At 39.8% G+C, this 18593-nt stretch overlaps 1 protein-coding gene across 1 annotated transcript in view; it reads right to left on the reverse strand.

Annotated features, from left to right (window-relative positions):
- Positions 1-18593, reverse strand: part of MRPL13 (mitochondrial ribosomal protein L13) — a 25957-nt gene continuing 7364 nt past the window's right edge. Inside the window, exons 5-7 of the mRNA XM_021385904.1 lie at positions 12996-13082; positions 12553-12674; positions 1-298 (exon numbers count right to left, since the gene is read on the reverse strand). Coding sequence (XP_021241579.1) covers positions 274-298; positions 12553-12674; positions 12996-13082 — 234 coding nt within the window. The 3' untranslated portion in view covers positions 1-273. The remainder of the gene's footprint in view (positions 299-12552; positions 12675-12995; positions 13083-18593) is intronic.

Below are 18593 nucleotides of genomic sequence, written 5' to 3' on the forward strand. Positions count from 1 at the left end.
TTGTAGCGATTCTTTAATAATAGTAATAAAACGAATTTAATTAACAGATAACACACAACACGGAGTACAGGTGATGTGAGCAATGTAACGCCCATCCTTAGCTGTTCTAAACACAACCATTTTTATAATCTTTCCCAATACAGTTTGCTAATACCTGCCAAAACCTTTCTGCATAGCAGGGATAACTGAGATGCACAGATGCATCTTCTTCCACGGCAAAGAATTCTCTTCTGAGGAGGAGAGACATTCCTGATGGCAATTTTCCTTCTTTTATTACTTCATTCGAAAATCTCTAGGCCTGGAAAACAAAAATTAAAAAAAGAAGGGCTTTGTTAAGAGAATTTACATGGAAACTAAAGCAGCTTTGCTGTAAGGATGCAGTAACCACCGCATCTACTTTTATTTCTGTGTTCTTGTGCTTTTAATGCTGCTGAACGTTTTCTGGCTTACATAAAAGCACGGAACAAAGCTAGAACTTTACTATGACCTCGGAGAACTTCCTCTACCAAGAATGGGCGCAGGCTGATGGTCTGTGGTGCACAGCACGCAGCCTCCACACACACAGTCTGTGATAACACAGCATGCCACAGACACAGCAGTCATGTATTCTTGGCTCTTCGGGTCGCTCCTCCCAGACACAAATAAAGCGAAATGCGCCTCGGTACAGCTCAACATGAGAGGCAGTATGGAAGGTTTTCTATATGTGCAATTGGATACTACACGGCTGGATTTTCTGCGAAGCTGAAGGAAAACAAAGTCAAATACATACACAACAGTGAACCAAGATACATTTGCAGCAGTGGTAACTTTTGTTATCAATTTTGTTTGATCAGTGCAAATTAAGGGCAGATAGATAGCAATGGGAGATCGGGAGCATTTAGGTTGTTGCAGAGAAACCACGCAAAAATCTCCTAATACTTAAAGAGGCTTTGCAATTCGGTGTCGCAGATCTCGCATTTTCCCAACCAACAGAATCAGAGGATATCCTCAGTTGGAAGGGGCCTATCCCAGATACAGTCTCAGGCAGCCATTCTGGCTGCCTCGCACAGGACGGCTGCGTAACATCATCCATACCAGTCCGGTGGGAGCCAGGAGGTTCTGATGGGACAGCAACTCTGGAATTCAATGAGTGCTACCCCAAGTGCAGCATATGAAATCTGATGGTTATATGAATTTCAAAGAGAAAAAAATAGAGCAACTTCAAAGACAAGAGGTTCATATGGTAAAAAAAATCACAAAGGAATCGCAAAGCTTCTGGTTTTTATTTAAGAGACATGTTAATATTTGAATTCATACCGCTGAGCATAAAAGAACAACAGTAAGCAGTATGTACATTGTTTACGTGCTTAATGTTGGCCTTGAAGGAGCTCCGTATTTGAGGGCTGCTACACACTGGAGAACCAATTCCTGTTTCCTAGAACCCCAGATTTCAGTCCTCAAAAATATTACACATTTTGTTAATCGTATCTCACCCGTGCCTGACAGAAGATACACCTAATTACATCGCAGTTAGTGTGGTAGTGGGAGAGTGGGGTTTTAAGAAATTCTCAGTAGTGACTTGGAATTGTTATCACTGCATCCATCCTACACAGGTGCTGGAAGACTGTAGACAAGCTGCATGGTAAAGACATCATTGTCTAGCAGCTTGTATTTATTACTCTTTTTACGGGCCAATCCATCCATCCCCCTGCACAGCGCTGAAACGATTCTGTGCTTTGCTTTGAATGAAACTTCTGAAACTTCAGCTGAGGGTTACGCTGAAATGCTGCAGAGGTGGGGATCTCACAGTACTTTTCTCCAGGGCTGAAAATCTGTGTTTTTTTTTCCTTGCTTGCAACCTGTACTTCAACATTAATGCTTGTCTTAAAGTTAAATGCAAAAAAGCACTGGCTTCAGTTTGCAGCCTTACAAAGTTAATGAAGCTTGAAGGCAGAATTTTCTACTTTGAGACACTTGTGTGAACAAACATAAAAGTTTTTTAAAAGCCTTTTCGAGGGTCACAGTAGGCTTTTATGCCAACTGGTGCTCCATGTCTGGGGACCACAATCTCTGCTTTTAAAGAGTCCTTGGCACCAAGGAAGCTAAGCCTTGAAAAGCACTGTGTCTAGCAAAAGTCGTAAATATTGTCCAAGGAAGACCATAAACCCACAAAAACCATTGTCTAAGAGTGAATTACGAGCCACTTGTGAAAACCAATGGATAACTCCTCACTGATGGACTGCATAAATCTATGCAAGGGTGTTCTTCTCGGATGGCAGTGCTTTCATGCTTCCTCAGCAAAGCACTGAAATCACGCATTTGGAACAAAGGAAATGGTATCTCCCGGAAGAGGTGAATTTAAAAATGCCAAATGCTTCCTTAAAACACCAAAAATCACAGCTACATGCACTTACAGTTTGTGTCTTTTTGGCCTTTGTCTCACATCCGAGAAGCTATCGCTGACAGTAGCAGTAACGCTACTGCTGTATATGCTGTAAGCCCCACAAGTTGAAAAAAGCACAGTGCCACATCACATTTCTGTAATTCAGCCATTAGACTGTGGGCCCGTTACACTGCCCGCTCATGATTCTGTAGGAAGCAGAATAAAACTGTGTGTTGTATTCACTCAGAAAAGAGGTTATTCAGTGTTTAAGAGAAGACAGAACCAATGGTGCGTGAATAAGACTGAAGCGGCAGTATTCATTTCAAAAAGCAAAGTATGTAACAGAGGAGTTTACACTGAAAATCCCTTTAAAATGTTACATCATTCTCTCTCTCAAAAAAAGGTGAGAATACAAAAGTTCTCACCTTGCTGACGTGCCTGTTTAGAACTCATGTGAGGTACCTACAGATTCTGTGCAAAATACTAAGAGGAAAATGGTAGGAAGCCAGTTCTGTCTGGTGCGCTGCTAGAAAGTATTTTCAGTGTGCTACGTAGCACGCAGAGAGCAACCTCCAAGAGAAGGATCTGTGGGCTCCCGTGGCCCACAAGGACCCCAAACGCTGCCTGCAGAATTACACGCTGTCACCATGACACACGTGCAGCAGAGCATAGGAATGGGACTGGTTTATAAAATCAGGAGTTTGTCTCATATTCAGAAAATAAAGGACCAGAATATTCGAGCAAGCTTTGTAAATCCAGGTATTCTTCTCATATCTATTGTTTGAATCACGTGAAAATCAGGAGCTAGCTACAGACCACGCACAAAGGCCAAGAAGTTTGCATGTGAACAAACTGTTCATGTTTGGATCTACAACATGAAGAAGAAAATGTTCAGCGTTTGTGGAATTAAGGATTTAAATTATTTATCCTTATGCTATTTATACTTACACGATTTAACTTGTTGCCAGAAACAATGAGTTATACATAAGGGACTCCGAAGACATCCCATACATCAAGGTTACATTTAGTGATAAAAACAACAGAGCAATGAGAGAGTTCTCAGAAACACAAATCTGACTCATTCTTTCTCTAAATGGTTAGAACCATTTAGCAAGATGAACAAACTCAAAAGATGAGCTGGAGGGGCTCATTCAGATGTGCAAATGCTTCAGATACCATTCACCTACATACAACTTTAATCTGATCTGCTCTAACACAGTGATGCCGTTAGAATTGCTTTTCAGACAAAAACGTAACTGTGTGAAATCTGCCTGGACACTGAAGACAGAATTCACGCTGGCAGGCTTTAGCCTAAGGAGGTAAGCCTCTTCAGGTCATCTTGAAAGAGAGGCAAGACTTCCCCAGAGTTCTTCACTTAAAGAAGTATTTGTCTTTCCACAAATCTATTTGTTTTCCACATCTTAAACGACTTGCACTAAACTGATTCCAAAGTTAGGTGACCACACAGATTAGCAGGAGAGTAAAGAAAGATTTTCCCTAAGAACTCTAACACAGAGCAGTTCTTGCAGCTGCATATAACAAGGCTGTCTTTAATCTAGGCCAGTTTCCCGATGCTTTTTACACCACTGCTGCACAAGCACAGTGAAAAGGCAGAAGTAACGGCTGCCACTTAAAACCAGCACTTCTTGCCAGAAGGAATGCCCATGGAGCTACGAGCTCAGTCTGAATATTTCAGCTGGCTCACAAACGAGCAGTACAAAGAAACCTATGTGGTGCAACTCTGCGAGACAGCCCCCTCCCAGTATCCAATATTCTTGAACGTGATGGGAAATGCCCTCCTCCTAAGGTATTTTTCTTGTCTAAGGAGACATAACAAAGACCCTTTCCAAAAGTTAAATGTGTTCGACTTCCAACTCCCGTAGTGAAAATTTATTTCCATCAGGTATGAACAGACTCGCCGCATAGTTCCACCTTTATTAAATTCTTGTCAGCACATTCCAGCAGAGATGTTTCCCTTTGCCTAGCAATGTTTGGAGCTAAACCATCCTTAGAAAAAGAAAAACAAAACAAAAAAAAAGGAGTGGGAGGAGGCGGGTGGTGGTGTTTGTGAAAGTCAGACCCAAGCACTCACCCGTCTGAGTTACACTGCAACTGTCCTGATTTCAGAAATATAGAAGCCAACTTCGTAGCCTTACTTCTAGCTAACAGTCAACCCTTACAGCAGACAGATGAAAAATAGCATTACTTGCCTTACAGAAATAAGGTTCTACTGTAACATGACATTACCGACTCTATATGTAGTTCTTTCACCTTCCACTACAACACTTTGACTTCTAGATGTTCTTTAAAAAATATTTTATCTCCATTTTTAACAGTTCAGAATACTTCTTCAAAAGATGCATTTTAAACCCAAATTATTCTGCTCCTTAGAACTTTTAAACATATTTCTAACAAATTCTAATAGATGGTGCTTGCACTTTTGAGAGATTAGTAGTTACACACCTGTCTGTTTTCTCAACCACATGTGGCAGATAAAGTATCTTTTGATAACATTGTTTTCTTTCAAGCTCCAAAAAATAGTCACCTTTCCATAAGTAATCTCTACTTAGATGAGTTTTCAGCTGACTTTCAAGAACAGTTCTACAAAGTCAAATTTCATGGAGTCATTACAGCCATTTGCGTGACTGCAAGCATGCATTCATGACTGCTAACTAATATCTTTAAAGCTGTCTTTGCTAAGGAATAAGGCTGACGATACTGAGTAAGTGACCTGTCAATACCTGCTCTTGACTCACCAACGCACACCTGGTTTGGAAGCTTTGAAGATCTCAAATTACATTTTTCTCCTCACCTGCAGGCAGTTATCTCAGCATTAGGGAACGTGACCCAGAGAGACAGAGTTCCCTGTATTTTCTGCTATCTCACTGACAAGAAGAATGCGAGGACTATTCAGAGAGGATTGAACCGTGCATCAGCACTGTGAAAGGTCAGTGCCTTAAAGCTAACCAATGCTGCACACTAATAAACTGACACAAAGATTGAAGCAGAGGTACAGGAGCAAAAGTTGAAAAGGTTAGCTGTGTGTTTGCATTTTGCTAAGGCTTCATTCCTTCCATGGATGAGAAAAAGCACTCCAGATGTATTAAAAAAATATAAATCACCCCGTATTAAAGATACACCCATCTCTTCCATTCATGGTGTGTGCAATGCTCTATCTTACTAATAACTTGAAGTCTTTCATGTCTAGTAAGATTTCCTATTTGCACTGGTTGTCTATCAGAAAATAAAGAATCAGTTGTAACTCAGTTACATAGAGCCTCTTGACATTCAGCAAAGGCAAGAGGAGGGTCCTGCACCAGGAGAAGAATAACTCCACACACCAGTACAGGCTGAGGGCTCTGTAGAGAAGGATCTGCAGATCCTGGTGGCCACCAAGTTGACCAGCAGAGTGCCATTGTGGCTGAGAAAGCAAATGGTGTCCTGGGCTGCACTGGGAAGAACACTGCCAGCAGGTTGAGGAAGGTCATCCTCCCCACCTACTTCACCTTGGTGAGCCTTCACACGGAGCACGCTGTGTCCAGTTTGGGGCTCACCAGGACAGAGAGACCTGGAGCTCCTGGAATGAGTCCAGCAAAGGGTTTGTGGAATGATGAAGGGCTGGAGCATCTCTCGTATGAGGAAAGGCTAACAGGGCTGGGCCTGCTCACCATAGAGAAGAGAAAGCTCATGGGGGATCTGATCAATGAGTATGAGTATCCAAAGGGAGGTTGTCAAGAGGATGCAGCCAGACTCAGTGGTGTCCAGTGACAGGGGACAGGTAATGGACACAAACTAAACCACAGAAAGTTCTGACTGAGTATGAGAGGAAACTTCTTTCCTCTCAGAGTGACTGAGCATTGGCACAGGTTGCTCAGAAAGGTGGTGGGGTCTCCTTCCCTGAAGGTGCTATTCAAAAGCCACCTGGACACGGTCCTGCGTAATGTACTCTAGGGTACCCTGCCTGAGCAAAGAGGTTGGACTAGATGATCTACATAGCTGCCTTCCAACATTGACTGGTCTGCAACAAGTTCCACAGAAGCTCTGCATGATTTTTCTATACACATCTGAAGAATTTTAAGAGCAGGGGATAAAATCTCTCCAAAGTTACAAGTTTTGCAGCCAAATAAATATATTTTAATTACTGTTGAAGTACTTCAAAATTGGTTACGTAGTTAACCGATGATATCTCACTGGCTCATAAATGTATCTTTTATGAGTTTATAAACACCAGTTTCTAACAGATGGTGGCAGACAGAAGAAGCCCAATTAGTGAAGAGATCCTGTGGGCTGATCATACCACTCAGTATTTAGTCCTCAGTCCGCCTTTGATCCACTTACTCTCCAACACTAGACACACCAGGAGCAGGGGTGCTGAACTGTTTCTCTACTCAAGATGCACTTACTATCCCAGAGTAGCTCTGTGCCTCTAGTAAAATAATCAGTGAAATTGCTAATGATATTTAAATTATCCTTAAATTTCTAGTAACTACTTTTGCCTATTCTAAACAGATTGGATATTAGGAAGAATTTCTTCTCAGAAAGCACGGTAATGAACTGGAACAGGCTGCCCACGGAAGTGGTGGTCGCCGTCCCTGGAGGTGTTTAAGGAAAGGGTTGACATAGTGCTTATGGACACGGTCTAGTGGGCAATATTGGTGGTAGGTGGACGGTTGGACTAGATGATCTTACAGGTCTTTTCCAACCTTAGTGATTCTATGACTCTACATACCACTGATACCAGATTTGACCCTGATTTTATGAATTCTGTTTTTAAGATGATTTAAATTAACTCAGTGTAATGTTCATTTAAGTTTAATCTGAGCAATATTATGCTTTCTTCAAATGAAAGGGTTTTCTTTGAAAAATATATTGTTAAAAACCATAGGGCTGTAGAAAGAACAGTCTCTAGACTTGGCTTTGTCCAAAGAATTACGTTATTCTTCAAATAAACAGAGAAGTGAGCAAAGGAACAGTGAAACACTTTCCAGACTTGCTGTCACCATCAAAAGTGAAAAAAGCAAATCTATCTAGACATTTATAAAAGAGTAATTAAAAAAATTCTAATTCCATTTGCATCTGGGCAAATAGTTCAACAGTATCATATAAAACCATTCTCATATTGCTTGTCAAATTCCCATTAATTTACTTCTTATTTCTTCACATACGAGATCCACAGATTTAAGGGGGAAAAGGAAAGTAGCTTTACAGCTTTTTTTTCTGAAAGTCTCTTCAGATAGCTGAAGTAAAACTTCAGTGACCCATTTATTAGATCTCTTACCTTCAAATTTTAGCTACAATGTAAGCTGACCCTAGGTAAAAAGAGAATCAGTAGCATCAGCATATTTTACACATGCTAGAGAAGAGCCAGTAATTAATTTTAATTGGCTAATCAATCTACATATGGATGTGTCAGATTTTTAAGATGATTAAGCTACTGGCCTTTCTCAGCTAGTATCCAGTTGCTGCCTGTGGCTAAAACCTGAAGTAGAGGAGATCGACTTTCTCCTCAGGTATCTAACCGCGCGCCTTTTTGACTTCTGTGGCTCTTGGCTTCTTTAGATCCAGCTCTGTTAGCCTGAAATATGAGACTCAGCTACCTTCAGCTTCATGCTAATCAACGCAAAGTCATGGGATATTTTTATGCCCTTACTATTAAAAAAAAAAGTTACCAGTGATAGTTCTCCAATTTTAATAGAGGTTAACGCTTTGCTGTTGTTACTGGAATTCCTACTGAGAACCAAAAAAGCCATAGAAAATGAACTTCCAGAGAGATATCTCAAAGCATACATTAGAGCAGGACTGAGCTGTACTGGCAGGATAGCTTTTTCCTCCTCTCTCCAGTCTCTCTTTTAAGGAAAAACTAAGACAGGCTCAAGGCTTTCACAGAAGTTTGTGTTGGCCATCTCCACTGATCATCTATACACGCCAGCCTTGCTTTTTGAGACTAATGTTCAAGCTGGAGGGGCAGTACTTATTCCTGTTAAAGGCGTGTTTCAGGCAAGAACAAAGCACACGAGGCATAACGTGCACAAATCCACTCCAGCCCCCCAAAGCTGCAGACACTGCAGTTTGAAGGAACTAAGGAAATGGCTGGAGGAATGTATTTATTTCAGTGCAGAATTTTAAATCTTATTAGATTTAAGATTAAGCTTAAGAAGGGCCTTACAAATGTAGCTCGAGACCTTACCACCTTCAGAGGCCATCTTTACTGCACTTACTGCAGACAGCTGGAGTAACAGACCGCACAGTTTTTCATTTACTATACGGTGTATTTCACTGCAGAACAAAAAGCATTTTACAGAGGTAGTATGAACTGCCAGTTATGTTTGTGAAAGCATGACTGGCAATACACATATCATTTGTGTATCTAATATAACGCAAGGTGTCCTTTGGTGTTGGCTTCCTTATCTGAGGACATTAACAGACAATAAACTTCATAAAGTGAAACTGCCAGCACCTTACATTAATGAAAATGCTGTTTATAACATCATTTCAACCATATACCCAGCACATCTCTGGCTTCTTCTTCAGCTCTTAGTACCCAAATTATTACTTCAACGTAGTGACTAAACATAGAAACTTACACCAGAAACTGTAGAACTAGGCAAGACAACTGTTATTGCAGCTACCTTTTAAGACAGCAAACAGAGGGGGCAACAGTGGCTGAGGAGATCTCTTCACGTGAAAAGTGTTTTGTTTACCAGTGCCTTCAAATTTATTCACTAGGAACATCAGCAGCAGACTTTAGCCTGCTTAAGGGTGGCATGACTGGCTTTAAGGAACACAAAGCCAAGGAGAAACTATAAACAGAAGATATGACCACCATTATCCTTGACACGGAATGCGTAAGAGGATTATCACAAACATCTCCCACTCCTAGGTGTCCCAACACACTTGTTTCATCATATACAAATATTTCTTCCCAGAACATCGCAGTTTTCTTCTTTCAAAGCTGTGGGATGCTGCTGATGGATCACCAAGAACCTGTGTGCCATGCCACACAGACCCACATATGGCTGATGTTCAAAAACTGGGACTGACCAGCTCTCACTGCTCTGCTGAAACAATTTTATAGCTTCAGAGTATAAACCCCCTACCTAGAAGTAGGCTGCGCAGAAGGGGGCCAGAAATCAGGCGAGTTACTCAAAAATAAACATTAAAAAGGTGTTTGGTTTTCTTAAGTCAAGTTTCAGAGTTTACAATACCTTAAGTTTTAAAAAAGCCCAAAGCCTTCAAGGACTTCTTTTCCAGAAAGACAAGTGAGAGGCTGTCTGGCCTAGAAAGGTCCACGGAGAGTTCCCATTAAGTCTGGCAGTGGAACAGGCACTCAGTATGCACAACAGCAACAACCCGAGTGCTCTCCTGGAAGTTAGAACTGCTCTGCTTTCTTAAGGGAAGCTCTTGGGAATGTATGCATCTAACTGGAACGAGACAGATTTCTTCTATGTACTTGGGAACATTCTTGTCCAAATGACTTCAAAATACTTCTTCAAAAGCAAATTTCCTGCCTTAAGAAGTTCACTGTCTACAAACACACCTATACCCAGTCAGCTAAACAACTTCTACATGGCATATAACAGGAAAATTCACACATAAATCTGATGTATTCCTGCCATTAGAAGAGAGGTGGGAAACTGTACTGTTTGTTTAGTCATACAAGATTGGTGAATTCTGTGATGATTTCTGTTTAAAGCTCATTAAAAACATCCAATGTGAAACCTCAAACACCCCTGAAATAATGGCTTCATTCATGGAAGGAAGCTGCAAAAAATCAAAGTCTGCCAAAGAACTGGTTTCTGATCTTCCTCCCTTTTAAATCTGTCTGGAAAGACACAATTTTACCACTCTGCCTTTACAAGGTTTTTCCACCACAGCTACTTCAGACTTCTGCACCAAGGATGTAAGAAAGCAACTCTGTACAATTCAGGAAACCATTTGGTTCAGGTTCGGAATAAAAGGAAAGAATATTCCAAGAATGCTTCTCTCACTGGAAATATTAGGACATTTAATTCTCTGCTCTCATGGAGTAAGATCCAGCCTGCCATCCCATTATGCACTGTGCTGTGGTGGAAGGAGGGGTGATGGGAAGGCTATGACCTTGCACAACACAAAGTGTTTGCTAGGTATCCACACTGGATGCATGCTCTCCTCAAAAACCATTTCCTCACCTTAGTGCTCAACTTGGTGACTGTATATTTGTCTACAGTGTCAGTCTTCAACTACCAGAAAAAAGAGCCTTTAAAAACAACATGAACCAAGGCGTTTTAATAAAAACACAGGTAGAAAGTCCAAGGAAATCATTAGCAGCAGTGAGTATGTTCTCTTCACATTCAGAATGTGAGTCATTTGCATGTTATTTCAGATTAAGGAAAAAATGGCCTCTTCTCATACTCTGAATTTATCTTAATTTCTTATCTGTTTTATGACCATTTTATATTCAGTAAGGCACGTTTCTTCGGAATAAGTTTTAATGTAAAACCGTAAACATTAGTTTTATTGTCACAATCAGGCTTTCCTTTATTCTATATCCTTAAACACTTTAACTATGGTTTTCATGTAATGCTTTCCACTAAAGGATACAACTATTTTTAAAGGGCTAACATAATCTAAATCCTTTTGTTCTACAGCAAAAATAAAATATAAGTGACACACAGTGTGTGTCTCTCAATCTTTCTCCTTGTTTTTAAATCACTCACTCTACTTTGAGACACAGTGACGTCACCCATTAGAACTTCACAGAGGATAGGGGGGAAAAAAAAGAAAGTAGAAAAACCAAAAAATCACATAAGGTGGGGAAACCTCTTAAAACCATCTGGAAAAAAAACCCAAGTTTAACAGTTTTTCTGAATCCTTATTCTGGTTTATTTTAGGTACTACAGTTACTGACTGGAAATTATCCACAGGTTCTGCAGAAGCTCACAGATGAACCACACAGGAGCGTGCTGCTCTTCATTCTTCAGCACTCTCTGACACAATTCTGTTCCAGAGCTCTGCTCTATTCCCCTCCTAGGTCCACCTATTCCCTGGCTCTTCTCAACAAGCACGTCCACTTAAAGACACTCACTCATCCCGTCAAAGAAACAATATGAATTTCTCAGTTTAAAGGCTCCCAACTGTGGCAGTTGCAGGGCTGCTAAGTCAACAGCACTTCCCACCCTCTGCAACAGGCACAGAGTATAATGCCTGTATACAGATATCATTTCCCCAAAAAACTGATCAGGATGAGACTGCAGAGCAAAGAAATGCTAACAGGAAACTATTAGGAGACAGCTTGACAGCAGTTACTGAATTAGATGACATCAAGTTTCCTTGCTCTCTGCCACATGCAGCTCCAACATGACTAACATTCACCAGATGTTTAAACTTGCTTTACCAAAAAAGATGTTGAATTCTACATACTGAAAATAAGCAGAAGTGCACAAGACAGTGCTGACCATCTGGAAGACTCCAGGTCAAACTCTAGTCCACTTGCTTCATTCCCACAGGTCTTTGGCACTGACATTTAAAGGAAGCTCAGTACTAAAACTCTCAAAATGACCACAAGAAAAGATACAAACAAGAAATCATCACATTGATATCAGAAAGCACCCCAGATGTGATTATTTTCACTAGCAGGTTGACTCAGTGCTGCATGTGGTAGTATAAAACAAACCACAAATATTCACTGAGATGCCAAGCAGCTACGGTGGAACTGATTTTGTACACTGAAAATAAATTAGTTATCAAAATAAACACCTGGTATAGTCCTGCCAAAGACACATTCTCCCAGTTCTGGTTTAACAGAATGCTTTTCTTTCCTCTAGAGAAAATCTGAAGATTTTTTAATACTTTTTCTTTAAGTGAATTGTTCAGTCCCACAGTCACATGGCGTTTCCTTCTACTATGACGAACAGTTGACAACTCAAATAGGATACGTGAGTAAGCATTTACTCAACCACTTTTGATGAAGAACTAAAAATATGATTTAACATCAAGTCTTAGCGATGAAAAAAAGGCCAGAAAATAAGAAAAACTGTGCAACCACTCCCTTCAAATATGACCATTCTTTGCTTAATGATCTCCTCCTGTCAGAAAACATGACACGAAGAAAACAAATATCCTTTTTTTTCCTTATTCGTATTGTAAGAGCCAAGAGCCAATATATTACAGATTCAGTCCAAGTGCTCATTTTAAAAATCTAATGTACTTACGGAGTCCAAACCCTTGGAAAGGCAGCAATTTCTTCTGGTGTATATTCATCTAACCTCCTAGGGACTACACGTGGCTGAGGAATCTCTTGTAGAAGGTTCTTCTCTATATCTTCTGGGATAACCTGAGGAGGGTGAGAACAGTCAAACCTAATTGCTTAGAAAACGCCTCCCTTCTTCCCAAATCCAGACCAAAATGTGTCAACGCTGATGCATTCTTCATGCTAAATGAAGTAATACACAAGAGAATCTCATGCATATCTTAGATCTCACAAGTTTGTGAAATAAAGAGCATCAACATATAAAGTATATTTAGATACATATTTAAAAAGCAGCTCGATTTTTCTTAATTTATATAAAATATAAAAATCTCATGACTGAAGCTTTGCTAGTGTTCTTCATCTCCAAAGCAAAAAGAAAGAAAATGTTACAGTGTGACCACTCACATCATCTGGGAATAGGTGCAACCTCTGCATCAAGGTTCTTCTCAGAAGGTTTTTTGGAAGCATCCTATAAATAGTCAGTTTGACAATCTGAGGAAAGACAACATAGTAATGACAAATCAGACCACCTACAAAGAACATGGAAAAGGCAAGGTGTGTTTCCCTCTGTCCATGAACCTCTCTTTGGTCAGCTTCTTCCATACTGAAGAACTCTGGCATCACATTTACAAGATGTTCCAGATTTACTGTTTTGGAAGAAGGAATGCTTACACCTCAGTCAGATAAATGCTTACTCCAACAGTCATAAAAAAAGTTCCTGCTTAGAAACAAGAGCTATATTTTGCACTGTGGATGACTGCATATGATCATGTGATGTTAAAAGAACTGAAAAGCGAACTGAGAATCTTCTACTAATTCCATAATATTATCCTTACGTTTAGATAGATAGATCACTGAAATGAACTAGGCTCTAACAAATTTTACAAGTGGTCTCAGCATTTAGACACCATAATTTGCTGTGCTCAGTGTTTCAATATAATCAGTGCATTGTATCTTAAGCAAGGCTGACTTGGTAAGACACTGCTTCCTAACACTGTACATATTTATAATTTATTCCCTTGCTATTAGTTCCAGATGAACAAACCCACTGTACAGCATCAGGAACGAACAGAATTTGGACACCCACAATAGATGATGCTTACAGAAAAGTAACATAACACAATTTCTCTTGGACGCTAATACAGATGTCTGTAATTTAAATATGAAACACAGTGTTATGGACTTCAGCCATAAGAACATTTGTGTATGTAAAACAAGGCATGCAACTATAGGAGACCAAAGGGGATAAAGAAGGACAGCAAGTCGTTTAGAAGTAGACCAGCACACAATTTTTTTTTAAGCAGAAGTAAACCTGCTCTGCCTGTGCTCCAAGCCACCCAGATGTAAGCTGTTTCACCAGAGTAATTTTCATTTTGTACACTTACTTGGCTAACAGGAAAAATACCACATATAAAGCACAGAACTGTAGAATATCCTGAGTTGGAAGCGACCCATCAGGATCATCGAGTCCAACTCGATCAAGTAAATCAAGTTCAAACTAGATCCAGTCTAAAACAATAGATGCAGAAGCTCCAAACTCCCTAACTCTAGGGATCCTCTTCATTACATATAGATTACTTGAAACTGTGATAGAATCAGTGTTAATTCCTTAGATTAAATACAGCTCCATGTGTCTGTAAGTCACTGGTCACACGTTTGACCCTGTGCATGTACAGCTTATTAATGACTTCACTCCAATAAAGACTTTAAAATACTTTAATGAACAGTTAAGTATTTAACTTCTTCAAGTAACCAATGTTTGTGCCAGGTCTTTCATCATCCTCTGCAGCTTGTAACACAGACATCTGTTGGAACAAGTCAATGACCTGGATGAACTGCTGCTCTGTTCTGGTTGTAGACACTCCTGCCTGATGAATCTGATTCCATTTTCTTTATAATGTTGCTTAAAAAGAAAAAAAACAACTCAGTTTTTAAAAGTTGCCTAATAAAAAGTCATTCTGGAAAAGAACGACTGATTTATATTTTCAAGTTAAACAACGAAGAAATATTTTAGACTCCATTTATGGTCACTGCAGAACTGACAACCTCAGGGGACAACAAACTAACACGATAACAGGATTTGGAGAATGAAACATGGATAATGAGATGTTCAGAAACAGTTTCTGTAGGTAAGCACAACCACAGATATGCTTTGGTACATCTGCCAGCCTTCACGCTTTTCAATAACTTCTTTGTTCATGCCCTCTCACCTAGGCAGGATCTACATGAACAGAAAAATCCCTTTCCTGTGAAGCAGAAACCATCTTTTCACTGCTAGGCAAATAGTACCAGTTTGCCCGATACAGAGCAGGAAACTGGACTTCATGGCACAGTCTCTGCCACTTCAGAGCTTACATTCAATGGAACCTAATTCTCAGAGGAAAAAAGTTTGTTAACTACACATTTCAAAGAGCTCATATTTCTAATTACATCTTTTTATGGCAAAGCCTTTAATACCTGAGCCATGTGAAAGTGCTGCCACCTGTATGTTAGAACAATGCAAAGAACAAGAGGGACAATAACCTTGAATTTGGGAATCCACAATGCCCCAGCAGGTCACAGCAGGTGCCAAGGAGCAGAGCCTTGGCTTCATGCACTGCTTTATGCCCACTGGCCAATGCACCTTACTTGAAGCACACCACAATTTCCTTGCTGGAACAGGTACATTTGTACATCCCACTCATAGTTTCCAATTTAAAGGTCTAACATAGAAGAAAAACAATCTTGGGTAAAGCTCTTTCAGTCCCTTCCCTAACTACACTCTCTAAAATTGTATGAGCATAGACAAATTAAAGAACACATTTATCTGGAACACCGTATGAGGCTCCAACATTTCTATTTCTGTTGCAGGCTTGAGCTCCTATGCAAGCTGCACATTATAAGAAGTTGATTTCAACTGGGTATAAAGACTTTTTCCCAGATAAAACATGCTTTAAGGGAGGAAATCAACAGAGCAATACCACTCCTGAGAAGTACAAAATAACTGTATAAAGAATAAAATCTGCTCCAAGAGGTGAAGTACACTAACCAGTGGGAAGCAACTCTACAGCTTGGGAAGGACACAGCCACTACAGGGAAGGATACAAAGCAATTAATCACAAGGCATACTGAAAACACCACTAGAAGAATTTCAGGTAGCAGATCCCCTGAAGCAGCAGCATATCTGCCGAATATAAGTTGTCTTCTGTTCTGTACACAGTACTGCCCTTTTTCACTAAATGCAGGATAGAAAGGTGAAGTTCTTTCACCTCTACAGAGTTACATGAGTAGTATGGCAAAAGTGATAGTACGATGCCACAGGAACAATTCAGACATAGGGGAACTGAACTTCCATTGCTGTTCAGCACTTAAGAACTGAGAAGTTCTATTTGTTCTTTAAACTATCAGTAACTTGCATATTCATGTCAGAAAGGAATTAAGATGTTTTTAAGCAAGTATTTGTGTTCAAAGCAAAAGACCAACAAAACTGTATGCGTTATTTGGAGCACTAAGTGGTTTTTTGTTTGCTTCTTGTTTGTTTGAAGATACCAGGTTCCATAACAGTAGGCTCCTCTCCAAGCTACACTAACTTCTAAGTGCCTACTAAGCCAGGCTTTGAAGCTAGGCTCTCCTTAATGACAAATAAATAAACATATCCCATAGCCATAGAAGAAAACGCTATTATATCCAGCATCCCAGTAACAAATTTTTGCCGTGTACATACCATTGTATCAATGATCCCTTACTTTCCTGGATGAAAAGAAAACAGGCTTTCAAATACCAACAGCAAGATTTAAATGTGTTTTCCGTTGGAGTTTTTCTTCAGAAGACCATTATTGTGCAGGTATAATGGCAAGCCTACACATGCAAGCAGTTGCTTAATAGCATTCAAAAGGAGAATTGGGATGTTTTAAGCCCCTCCAGAGCAGCGCCAGCAGCTGAACAAACCCTGACAGCCCCGGAGGCTTCCTTGCAGCGTGTGTCTGTAAGAGCTACCCTGCCTGGCTTCATCATCTTCCTTAGCAGGTAGCATTCATAATGAGTAATTACTGCCCATTATTTCTTTGTCGAAAGCAATACAGGCTCTGAATGCTGCAGTTGTCAATCCTCTCACCAAGTATCTGGTAGGAGCCAAACACCATTTCTTTTCCTGTTTTGATGGAGTTTCTGTCCCAGCTAAATACAAAAAGATAAAGTAAGCCAAGTCTTGCTTACTTTTAGAACTAGAAACAGAAAAAAAAACTGGTTGAAAATGTTGTCTTATCCAGATCATTATCTGATTCTACATATTAGATCTGTCAACATGTTCTGCAGGCATTTTAATTAACGTCCCACCTTTTTTTCCAGGTTTTTCCAAATATTCTTTGTTCCCCCTCAAATCTGCGAGGGTTAAAAGCACACAAGGACATCTCCTGCTCTTCCCACACCAAGCACTCTGAAGCCTCATTTTGAAAACCAATGTCTTGTACCTATTAGGATTTCCTCCACTAAACAAAACACATGCAAATGTTATTAAAAACAAAACCAACAAACCTCTATGCATCCCAGGCACTTGCACCTCAAATAAAACACCTGTTTCCTTCATTTCTGAAAGACTCTTTCTTGAAAGAGGAACACTACATGGATTTTTCTTAGTGACCTACAATGGAAATCAGTGCTGTACTTAACACGTGTCCTGACGGAGTATCTGTACCAGACAGAATATTGGTATTGTATTAACTCGATGAATAGAGACTCTTTTGTACAGCAACAAGCTGTTATGCTGCGCCTAAAGAACAAGTTTAATACCCTGGTCGATGGGTGGTCTGAAAACTCACATTAGATCTAAGTTAGAGAAAGAAAGTGCTGAAACATGAAACTATTTTTTCTTCATTAAATGCTTCCTAGAGCAGCCTGGCCAAGCCCAGCACAAGAGAGCTGTTCTCTGATATTCTCTGGAATGGCAGACAACCGAAAGTAGCAGAAATTTTAAGAAGATTCACAGACATCTGTTTCCCCATGCCTCTCAAAGGGACTCAAAGGTGTTAAAGGCAAAAATGTGCTAGAATATTTGCTTTTGGTATCTTCTTGGTCATCACTGTAATTTCTGCCTTTCCATATAACCAGCATTTTCCAAAGTACTGAAAAATTGGCACAGTGAACACGGAACATCAACTATGCAGATCTCTTTTTGCACGCAGCGTCTCACATAAACATAAAAAGATGTTGAAAGTGGGGAAAAAAGTAGTAACAGTCTGTTAAAATCGGACACTAAATTGTGCATCTCAAACTGGACACCAAAAATATGCACTTGGAAAAAAATAAATCTTTTCAACTAAGAAGAAAAGTCAAGCACTGGAGAAGGCTGCCCAGAGAAGTTGTCCTCGGTGGCTCTCAACCCAGTGTGGACCAGCCCCCGTCAGCATCATCCGAGCTGCTGACATGCCTAAAATCTGAATCATCCAGTGAACAAACAAATATGTACACACACACATCCAAAATCCAGAACAAATCCTTCTCAAGCACTTGCTACTACACATAAGGAAAAAATAGCTCCAAATTTGATGAGATAAATGCTATGATGTCAACCTGCATTGAGTGAGATTATCAAATGATCAACATACATCTGCGTCTTGATACTTTACGAAGGAACAAGAAATGATCAAGAATGATTATTCAACCCTTCTGCAGTAAACAGATCTAAATTCCAGTAACTCTATGTGTGCTCCCATGCAAACAATTTGCATTGCATTCAATTATTCATTACAGCCATTTTAGTTAGCTATGTATCAGTTTTTCTTAAAGTAAGTAGTTCCTAATGTGCAGAAATACATTTAAACATGACTGTAATTGAAAAATATTTATGTGTTTGAATTTAGACTTAAGTAAAGACAGTGCTAAGCAGTAGTGGAGTATTACTCTGTATGTATCAACACAAAAAACTTACAAACTTTAATCAGTTTCTTACATAAACTGACAATAGTCACATCCATTTCAAACAGCTGTATTTAACATCCCACAATTTGCAGCAAGTTTTATGTCAAC

Source organism: Numida meleagris, chromosome 2 (genome assembly GCF_002078875.1).
Source record: "Numida meleagris isolate 19003 breed g44 Domestic line chromosome 2, NumMel1.0, whole genome shotgun sequence".
NCBI classification, from domain to species: domain Eukaryota; kingdom Metazoa; phylum Chordata; class Aves; order Galliformes; family Numididae; genus Numida; species Numida meleagris.